Source organism: Colletotrichum costaricense (assembly GCF_030867565.1).
Source record: "Colletotrichum costaricense strain IMI 309622 chromosome Unknown Scaffold_24.1, whole genome shotgun sequence".
Lineage (NCBI taxonomy): Eukaryota > Fungi > Ascomycota > Sordariomycetes > Glomerellales > Glomerellaceae > Colletotrichum > Colletotrichum costaricense.
The window spans coordinates 631,311-642,881 of NW_026848253.1; the positions used below are offsets into that span (position 1 = coordinate 631,311).

At 35.8% G+C, this 11,571-nt stretch overlaps 2 protein-coding genes across 2 annotated transcripts; one reads left to right on the forward strand and one right to left on the reverse strand.

Annotated features, from left to right (window-relative positions):
- Positions 1-424: 424 nt before the first annotated feature.
- On the forward strand, positions 425-1,822 carry CCOS01_15604 (uncharacterized protein; the record flags this gene model as incomplete). Its single annotated transcript, XM_060463743.1, has 4 exons — positions 425-494; positions 560-621; positions 683-1,249; positions 1,316-1,822. The coding sequence occupies 4 exons, from the start codon at positions 425-427 to the stop codon at positions 1,820-1,822; spliced, it is 1,206 nt and encodes a 401-aa protein (XP_060305887.1).
- Positions 1,823-2,225: 403 nt separating this feature from the next.
- On the reverse strand, positions 2,226-5,254 carry CCOS01_15605 (uncharacterized protein; the record flags this gene model as incomplete). Its single annotated transcript, XM_060463744.1, has 3 exons — positions 2,226-4,088; positions 4,144-4,244; positions 4,306-5,254. 3 exons carry the CDS (start codon positions 5,252-5,254, stop codon positions 2,226-2,228), a joined length of 2,913 nt encoding a protein of 970 aa, XP_060305888.1.
- Positions 5,255-11,571: the final 6,317 nt, after the last annotated feature.

Here is an 11,571-nt window from a genome sequence, read left to right on the forward strand (position 1 = left end):
TGTGACATCTCTCTGTCTATGAAGGCAGATTTTCTGTATATTCCTTACGTCTTCAATGCGGCGGTCCTTCATTGCCGGTCTGCCTGTACTCGAGTACAAAATATTGGAGAAGCCTGCACAGCACCACACAGTGTATAGCACTATATATGTACTGTACATGTCTGTACGATTTGCCCTCCGAAGGCTGCACGCATTGATTTCGCTCTCACTGTGCCCGCTCAATCCTACTGCTACTTGCTTCCATCAACGGTTAACCATCTACTTAATTTCGGCAGCGAAGAAGTCAGACTTCTCATGTCATCCGTGTTCCCAACTTGCCCAGAAAGGAACCTGTCATACGACCTGCATACAAGTAAACAAACCGCATCAAGGGCCCTGTCCCGCCTCAATCGTCCACGTTTATTTGGTCTCACCATTGCCCGCTATGCTCTCCGACGTAGTTGAGGCCCTGCATCGAGCTACGTCAAGCTCACTTGAGTTCAACGTCGATAGAGGTCCGCATTTCCCTCGCGATCAAAGCAGTGCTTCGTTAGACATTGGAAGCTGACAGGAGCTACAGATCTACCAAAACGATATACTCTCACAGACCTCGCACGAGACTTATCGGAGGTCGAGCATTTTGTGGGTTCGACCTATTAGTCCATCTAATTCGTCTTACACTGTTAGTCATTAACACCACCAGCAGCCACCAATATCCACTCTCAGCGCTCTTTCACTCTGTCTCAGAAATGCCGACCGCATCGACGAAGGGCCTCAAGATCACGAGTCTATCGCACAGCTATCTAGCCATGCACTGGGATTTGTGAGCAGCTCTTCTGGCCCGCTGTCAAACACTGACCCAGCTCTAGCCGAGCAGGCGTTGGATATCTTGAGAAGTCTTGTCGTGAGATTTTCTTCATCGCTTGACGACCAAGATCTCATTGTTATCGCTGCATACACCGACCGCAAGAGAACCTGGACGACCGTCAATGCAGAGCTTTATGCTAGAGAGATCCTGGAGCGTTCATTGGACGATGTTCAAAAGCAGGCGTTCATCACATCGGCAGTGCTGGAGGGCTTTATTCGACCCCTCTTCTCTCGGAACAGCTCTAGTCGCATCACTTCAACCGGCAGAAAAGCTCATTTCGCCGACGACAGTCAGGACCGCTTCACTCCTGGCGCTTCCGCTGATACCGATGACGCGAAATCTTGGAAAACCACTCAAGCTTATGCCATTACAGTGTTTTCCTGGGCTGTGGAACAATCCCATGTTGGTCACACTTCCGATATCAAGTAGTCATGATGCTGGAATGGCCGGCTAACCATTAATCTACAGGATGCGCTTGTCGAAAAAAGTTGGCCATTGTTCACTCCAGTTCTCCTCGCTCTCTTAGACGACCCCGATACAGAAAATAAAGCAAGGGGCCTGGCTGTTCTAGGCGACTTTCTCGTCAAATGCCCAGGCAAGGTCCTCGTCCAAACCGGCCTGGGTGACATATTTGAGCAATCCGTCTTCCCCACCTTACTATCCTTGCCAACTCTGACGCCTGAGAAAGAGTCCCTCCTGCTACTTGATCCGGCATATAGTGCAATCATCCGGCTTGCCAAAATTCAGTTTCCTGGGGAGGGGGACAGAGACAAAAAGAAAGGACTTCTTACTCGTTTGCTCAGGGAAGGAGTTTTCATGGGCTACTGGCAAGCGTCCGACTATGTTGGAATTGTTGAATTACTTGCTCGACAAACGACCTCTATCGTCAACGAACTCGGCTTTCTTGCCACAGCACATTTGAAGGTAACTCCACATGTCTCCAGCGTGGTGCCTCGACTGCTAAGTCTTCCATAGGAACTCCTGTCCATGGTTTCTGCAATCATGACGGACCCCTTTCTCGCTTCTCATCCGAGCAGCATACAAGCGGCTGCGCAGGCATTCGGTGCCATACTGGTGAACTGCTGGCCGAGAATTCCAAACGGGACACATGCAGGCGAAGTGCTTAGATCCACCAGCGTTTGCTGGTTGAATATGCTCGCTGAGCAAAGGAACGGGCCTGAGAATGCGGCGACCAAAGAGGCTTTAGCTGAAATCTCCAAACTTGCACCTATCCTGCGCGCGATCTTTGCAGCGGCCGATATGCCCTTAAAGCCTCACATATCGGCATTGCTAGCTGCGGAGCCTAGGCTCGAAGACTTGTTTGGAGACCAGGGGGATGGGGCAGTGGCGGTAGGTGAAGGGAACAGCGGAGGTGACCTCAATCAAGTGGCTGCTGTTTGAAGAACGACTTGCCACGAAGCCATTTCCTATAGGCCTTGTATCGCTTCTTCTGAGCATCCTCCTCGGTAACGGTAAGAGGATTGCTGCCAACCTTGAGGAGCTCCGCATATACAGCGATATCCTCCTCGGTACCGACAGGCGTTATCGCGTCGCTTTGCTCACTGCTCTGGACATAGTGCTGGTACTCGGATTGGTTTTCTGCCTGGATCGTTTCGGCAGACACTACCAGCGGCAGGTTTTGAGGGTGGCTGATGTACCGCTCATAGTCCTCGGCCTCTTGTTGGCTGACAGATGGATTGAGGGACTCACTAACGGCCTTCGTGAAGGTCCATTGAGCCGCTTTAGTCTTTTCCTGGGCTGTGGGCTTGATCTTTGACGGATCTTGTGGTTCTGCATGGGTCTCTTTCATAATTCCATGATGCCCAGTCACTCTGTCCTGCATTGGCTGAAGCCAGCGGTGAATGGAAATCCCCTTCCCACCTGCAGTACGGTCTGACATGACCGATGCAGCGTCAATGTCCCGAGGGGACTTCAAGTCTTGCGGATCGACGATTGTCACCTCTTTTTTGGGCTTCTTCTTCTCGTGGGCGTCCATATCAGTCTCATTGCGAACCCGGAAAGGACTCAGGTCATACCGTCCATCTTGCGTGGATTTGAAGGGTATGTATTTGATGGTTGAGTTCATTTTATAGGGAAACATTTTCAGAAATGACGAGAGTGTGGATGGGCGATAGTATTCGACCCAGTAATCATCAAAGTGAGATACTGGCTTGTTCTTTGCCTCGCCTGGGGGTGGCATGTAAGGCGGAAAACTTCTTTCCTGCAAGTTGTCTGCAGTATACCAATTGATGTAGTTTCGCTTCGTCTTTTCGGACCAAGCTCGTGGGTCCGCATGATGAAGGTAGTAGTCGGTCGCAAGGTCCCATAGCATTGGTTGCCCTTGAGCAAATATGTAGTTGCCGAGGAAGAGGTTGTACGCTTCTTGGCGCTGCCCATCTAGGAAAGAGTTATTGTAATACCTCTTGAAGCTCTCGATCATGTCGCGAGAGTGGCTCGTCCATTGATTGATCTTGCGGTATGTCTCCATGGTATTGACAAGCTGGGAGCCACCATATTGCACAGCAATAGTGTCACCGTGATCGTGATACATGTGAGTGAAGAGATTAACGGCGTCTGTGTCATAGTTGATGGAGGTGTCTTCGAGAATGCCGAGTGCATGAAGCTGATGGCCTAGGGCCCTCTTCCCAATGACGAATTGGGCAGCGTTGGTTCGGTCAAGACAGTCTATACAGTTGGTTCGGGCCACGCCGTTTTGGACGCTGGTTGGGTACACCTTGCCGTCGCCATCATGGAAGAATCCGGTCGTGGTGACAACATCCTCGGCAATGCGCTCCAGTGTACCTATAACGTCCTGGTCACGACTCTTCGCCGCTCGGCTCATGTCCCACGCCTTGTGAATGATTTTGCGGCCTTCGGGTAAGAACTGGTTCAGGTAGTTGATTGCGTTTGTATACTCCAACAGCAGCTTGGATTCCCGCGGCGTCCGTTCTCTCGCTTTGACGAGATTCAGCACATAAATAGGAGCGCCGTAGCGCTCGAAAAGGTTGTCGAAATGAAGAGCGGCAGCACTGTAGAAAGGATCGACGAGATTCAACTCGATGGGGGGTTTTGGTGTCACGCCCGTGTTATCCTGTGTCCAGTACAGGGGAATGCTTCCCCGGTGCTGAACATAGGAAGTGTACTGCGGGCTGGAGAATAGCCTGTGTCCTGGGGCATGGAATGAAGTTGTCAAGGCTTCTGAGACGACTTGCTCCGTCTCAACATCATTTGCAACGTAACCCTATTCACATAGTGTCAGCCGCATTGTTTCTTGCATACTAGTTGGGCAAACTCACGAGGTCGTTGGCCCCTCGTTTGAGAAACCTCGCACCAGCAAAGAAACGAGATCGCCGAGCAATGATGGTGATATACGCAGTGCGCCCGTATATCGATAAGGCTATGAAACGCAGTCAGGTAGATGCCCAGTTGACTTATTAGTGACATTTGCCAGTACTCACCAGCTTGGTCAATATAACCATGGATGATGGGATGGCACCAGTCGAACGGGTCCTTGAGTGCTTTCATGGCCGGCTGCAGCAGGTGGCTGTTCCACACAAACATGCCATTGAAGTCATCCATGGTCCCTGGAAGCCCCCGCGCAAGCGCTTCGCGCTCCCTTGTCAGATTGTGCTGCAGTGTGCGTGTAATATCGTACGAATAGCTGTAATAGAACGACCTGGTAAGATCCAGGTTGTTCAGTATGCCCAAGAACCGGGACTCTTCGGTGTTGCGAACGTCCGCCTTGAATCGATTGGGCGTCAGCGGCACAAGCTCTGTACCATCGACTTGGTAGATATAATGCCCCCCAATCATTGCCACTGTGCTCTTTTTCGTGATCAGGAGCATGTAGTACGGTCCAGTGAATTTGATGAAACCTAGCAAGCCCCAGGCAGTGCATCGGAGCTTGATGCCACCAGTGCCTTTGTTGCCATCGTCGATCGTATCCAACAACTGGTTCATCTCCTTTTGGCTGTAGATGATCTTGTCGTCCGTAATGCTGAGCTCCGAGTCGTCGGTTGTTCTTTCAATCTTGAGAATGCGGTACCGCTTCTCCGTCACGTCTCCCCCCACAATGTAGTACCGCGTGGCAGTCTCATAAAGGCTGAATTTATGCATCTTGCGATCGAGGCGATCGGGACCCTTTTCATCATAAGCATCCGCCGCCCGAGCTGCAGAGTCAGGACTTGACGTTCTGACAAAGGGCTTTGCGACCGCGGGTTCTTCATCGACGTCATCTTCGCCGGGACGGATTTGCATCGCAGCATCGGAGGATAGAGCTTTCGCCGTTTCGTCGTTGTTGAGAAGTGGGAATACTGGTGAAAGATCTCGGCTGGATTTGCCCTTGTCAGCGTCGCCGGTGAAGGGTATGGGAGGATTCGAATCGCGGGATGCCGATCTTGCGGCCATCTTGGAATGAGTTGCGCATCCCTATCGAGAAATGCAATGGGCAAGTTGCCTGTTCGTCGGGAGGGCATACACGGGGATATGGAAATTCGGGTTTGCCTGGAAGACTTGCCTGCCGGGCAAAGTTCAAAACGACGTGACGTCACAGAAGCCAATAGGATACTTCTAACTGATATTTTATTAGAAATCGTTAAATTAAATAGTTTCTTCTTAGAATACATACCTTAATTAGAGTAATTAAGTACTAGTTTATTTATTTTTATATTCTACTTTTACTAGCTACTTAGGTAGTTCTTAATATTAATTATATAATAAAAATATATAATAAAAATAAATACTATTACTATTTTAATAAACTATTTTTTCAAATTTTCCTTAACTTTCCTTCTTATAAAGTTTATAACTACGGATTATTAATAATAATATTAAGTACTTAATATTACTATTTTATAAACCTACCGCGTACCTAGCTAAATTAACTATTTTTTTAAATATAATAGCTCATAACGGTAGTATTAGAAATACCCTTATTACTATTATTAAATAATATTAACCTCTATAAATACGATATTTACTTTAATATTTTTTAACTTTAACTCGTATATATATATATATATATATATTTATTACTTTATTTCCTTTATTAAAGTTAAAAAACGCTTCCCTTACTATTTATTATTATTACTTTATTACTATTACCCTATTACTATTACTATCGAATCGTTTACTTATTTTTAAATATATATTATTAAAATACCGAAATACTTAGTTATTATCGACCCTTAGGACTTCTTTAATAATTAGAAGTTTAGTTTTATAAATATTATACTAAAGGACCCCGAATTATAATACGATTATTTTAAAAAATACGGATTAAATATTATTATTTTAAAGATTAAAAAAAAGTATATTAATATAACTATTACCTTCCCCCCGATAGAGTAATCCGCCGGGGCCGTATTATATATTACGTATTAAAGAAAACTAGGTATAATACGCTCTATACCTAACTACTAATTAAAATAGTAGTTAACCGACTCAACTATTATCTCCCTTTTATTAATAGCTCCTAACCTTTCGCTACCCGCTTATAAAGCGAGCTTTATTTACTTTAACACATATAGGACCTCTTAATACTAGCTTACGTAAGTAGCTAGGTCTAGTATAATCTATTCTTTTATATAAGTATTATTATTATTTAGGAGGTTTTATAAGAGCTATTTAAAGTACTAACTTATTACTCTAACTTTATATATTTTTAATTTATTTATCGTAGTTATTATAACTAGGCTAGCGTTAATATACTAAATCTTAGTATTTATATTAGCCTAGCTATTTATAGCGCTTATAATATTACTTAGCTAAATTCTATATTATTAAAAAGTATTTTATTATTTTTTAAGTATATTTACGTTAGTTATAATAGCTATAGTATTAAGCTAGTTAAAGAGGGCGCTTAGTTTAAAAGGGGTAGACTTATTAACGAGTATCTTTAGCTTATTAATTATTAACTATATACTAAGAATAGAATAAGTTCTTATTAAAATAATAGTTTATATATTAATAAGTTTATTTAGTAGATTTGTTTAGTAGATTTATTTAGTAAATTTATTTAGTTTAAATAGAGAGTAGCTTTAGGTAATATTAAAAATAATAAGAATAAAAAGAATCTTTACGAGCTCTAAAAAGTAGTAAATATTAACTTATTTAGCCCTTTTTTTAGAAACCTCTATATTATTATTAAAGTTTAGAACCTTTATAATTAAGGAAGGCTGCCTCTGATTATTACGGCCGACTATTATAGCTAATTATTATAGCTAATTATTATAGCTAACTTTTATTATTAACCTTTCTAATTAGCGCCGCCGCAGGGTAGCTTACTTATTCTAAATTAAATAGTAATTTTCGTATTAAAATTATTATATTATATTAAGTACGTACTTAGGATATATTATGCGTATTATATAATTAAAAAGTATACTATATTATATGATTTTTTTTAAAAGTGTAATCCCGTTAAGGTCGATCTTTTATACTTATAAAGCCGGAAAAAAAACTACTATATAACTATTACCTTAATTAGTACTTAACTTATATAATATAATAACTTTAAAATACTTAACTAAGTCTAGAATATTATTAATACTTTAAAAACGTAATATAAAAATAAGATAAAAAAAATTAAAAAGGATATTTTAAAATTATTAAATAGGGCGGAAAATAAGGGGTAGTTTTTAGCTATTTAAAGGGCGATTAATATATTATAATAATAGGGTTATTAATAATATCTTAAGTTTAGTTAATATTAATAGTTAGTAACGGCTACGGCCGGCTATAGTTAATTATAAAGTTTTATTAAAGTATATAATAAAAATACTTAATATTAACCTTAATAGACTAGCTTATTTATAAAAATAAAAATAGCCCCTAATGAGGTAGACCGGACCCTAAAGGGCTTATAAAGTTTATAATTATAAATTAATAGCGATATTCAGTACAATATTATTACTTTATAAGCCGTTTATTTAACTAGGTTTATAGCTTTTTAAGTAATAATAGCTTATAATAATAGTATTAGAGATATTATTATTATTATTATTAAGAATAACTAGTACCGACCTTATGTTTATTTTATTTTAACTTTACTTATATATATATATATATCCCCCCGATAGAGCAATCCGCCGGGGCCGTACTATATATTACGTATTAAAAAAAACTAAGTATAATACGCTCTATACCTAATTACTAACTAAAATAGTTAACTAAATCGACTATTATCTCCCTTTTATTAATAGCTCTTAACTTTTTATTACTTATTTATAAAATAAGCTTTATTTACTTTAATATATATAAAACCTCTTAATATTAGCCCGTATAAGTAACTAAGTTTAATATAATTTATTTTTTTATATAAGTATTATTATTACTTAGGGGGTCCTATAAGAGCTATTTAAAATATTAACTTATTATTTTAACTTTATATACCTCTAGCCCGTTTATTATAACTATTATAACTAAGTTAATATTAATATACTAAATCTTAATATTTATATTAACTTAGCTATTTATAGCACTTATAATATTACTTAACTAGATTTTATATTGTTAAAAAGTACTTTATTACTCCTCGGGCATATTTATATTAGTTATAATAACTATAATATTAAACTAACTAAAAAAAGTACTTAGCTTAAGAGGGGTAGACTTATTAATAAGTATTTTTAAGTTCTTATTAAAATAGTATTTTAACTAACTAACTTCTTAACTAGTTATCTAACTAGCTATTTAAATAGTAGTTTATATATTAATAAGTTTATTTAATAAATTTATTTAGTAAATTTATTTAGTTTAAATAAAAAATAGCTTTAAGTAATATTAAAAATAATAAGAATAAAAAGAATTTTTATAAGCTCTAATATAAAGAGTAGTAAATATTAGCTTATTTAGCCCTTTTTTTAAAAACCTCTATATTATTATTAAAATTTAGAACCTCTATAGTTAAGGGCCGCCTCTAACTATTATAACTAACTATTACGGCCAACTATTATAGCTAACTATTATAGCTAACCTTTATTATTAACTTTTTTAACTAGCGCTATTATATAAGTATATTACTTAGCTTATTATTAATAAGTAACTAAAGAGAGTAGCTTACCTATCCCGAATTAAATAGTAGTTTTTATATTAAAATTACTATATTACGTTAAGTACGTACTTAGGATATATTATATATATTATATAGTTAAAAAGTATACTATATTATATAATTTTTTTTAAAAGCGTGATCTTATTAAAGTCGATCTTTTATACTTATAAAGCCGGAAAAAAACCACTATATATATATATATATATATATTCGTTACCTCGTTTCCTTTATTAAAATTAAAAAACGCTACTTCCCTTATTATTTATTACTATTACGCTATTATTATTATTATTATTATTATTATTATTATTATTATTATTATTATTATTATTAAATTATTTACTTATTTTTAAATATATATTATTAAAATACCGAGACGTTAATAACTCGTTAACTTATAAAGATACCTTAGAGGATTTATTTAGTAGTTCGATCCTATTAATATTATATTAAAAGACCCCGAACTATAATAAGGTTATTTTAAAAAATATAAATTAAATATTATTAATTTGAAATTTTAAAATATATATATTAATATAGGTATTACTCTTATTAATCCTTAATTAATATAATATAGCCTTTTCTTTAGGGTCCGGTCCGCCTTATTAGGGGCTATCTTCGCCTTTACGGGCAAGCTAGTCTATTAGGGTTAATATCGAATATCTTTATTATATACTTTAATAAAACTTTATAACTAACTATAACTAGCCGCAGCCGTTACTAACTATCGATACTAACTAAACTTAAGATACTACTATATATAATAATAACCCCGCTATTATAGTATATTAATTACCCTCTAAATAACTAAAAACTACCCCCTACTTTTTACTTTTTTTAATAACTCTAGATTTTTTTTTTTAATCCTTCTTAATTTCTTTTTACGTAGCGATTTTAGAGTATTAATAATACTCGGGAGTTAGTTAAGTATTTCGAGGCTATTATATTATATTAGTTAAGTACTAATAAGGGTAATACTTATATTAATATATATATTTCGGATCTTTAAGTTAATAATATTTAATTTATATTCCTTAAAATAACCTTATTATAGTTTAAGGTCCTTTAGTATAATACTTATAGGATCGAACTTCTAGCCCTTAAGGTATCCCTATAGATCGATAAGTTAGCGTCTTAGTATTTTAATAATATATATTTAAGAGTAAGTAGATAATTTAATAGTAATAGTAATAGTAATAGTAATAGTATAATAACGATAAATAGTAAGGGAAGTAGCGTTTTTCGATTTTAATAAAAGAAACGAGGTAACGAATATATATATATATACGAATCGAAGTTAAAAGCGTAGTAGATATTAGTAAGGTTAGTATTATACTTAATAACGGTAACGAGGGCATCTCTAATACTATACTATTATAAGCTACTATTACTTAGAGGGCGGTAAACTTAGCTAAGTAGGCGGCTTATAAAGTAGTAGTATCGTACTTAATATTACTATTAATCCGTAATTATAAACTTTATAGGAGGGAAAGTTTAAAAAGGTAGAAAATCTAAAAAAAAATAGTCTAACGAGATAGTAAGAGTATTTATTAATACTATGTATTAATACTATATAACTAATATCGAGAATCGCCCGAGTAGCTAGTAAAGGTAGAAATAAAAAAAATAGAAAAAACAAATAATATAGCCTTAATAAAATACTTAATTAACTATAGAGTATAATTAATACCTTAATATTATAATAATAAAATAAGAGGGTTAAAAAGATTAAAAAGGATATTTTAAAATTATTAAATAAGTTAGAAAATAGGAGGTAGGTTTTAGCTATTTAGAGGGCGATTAATATATTATAATAGGATCGTTTTAGTAACGGCTACGGCTAGTTATAGTTAGTTATAAAGTTTTATTAAAGTACGTAATAAAGACGCTTAATATTAACCCTAATAGACTAGCTTGCTTATAAAGGCAAAGATGGCCCCTAATAAGGCGGACTGGACCCTAAAAGGATATTTAATTTTATATTCTGCTTTTATTAATTACTTAAGTAGTTCTTAATATCAATTATTTATTTATTTTATTCTACCTTTACTAGTTACTCGGGCGGTTCTTAATATTAATTATATAGTATTAATATATAGTATTAATAAATACTCCCACTATCTTAATAGACTTATTTTTTTTTAGATTTTCTAACTTTTTAACTTTCCCTCTTATAAAGTTCATAACTACTGATTATTAACGGTAATATTAGGCGCCTAACGTTATATATATATATATTTATTATCTTATTTCTTTTATTAAAATTAAAAAACGCTACTTCTTTTATTATTTATTATTATTATATTATTACTATTATTATTACTATTTAATTATCTATTTAAAGTATACTTTATCAAAATACTAAGACGTTATTAATAACTCGTTAACTCTTAAAGCTTTTTTAATAATTAAAAGTTCGATTTTATAAATATTATATTGCCTTTAGGGTCCGGTCCGCCTTATTAAGAGCTATTTTTACTTTTATAAATAAGCTAGTCTATTAGAGTTAATATTAAGTATTTTTATTATATATTTTAATAAAACTTTATAACTAACTATAGCCGGCTATAGCCTTTACTAATTATCGATACTAACTAAATTTAAAATATTAATAACCTTATTATTATAATATATTAATTATCTTTTTACTAACTAAATATTACCCCTTATT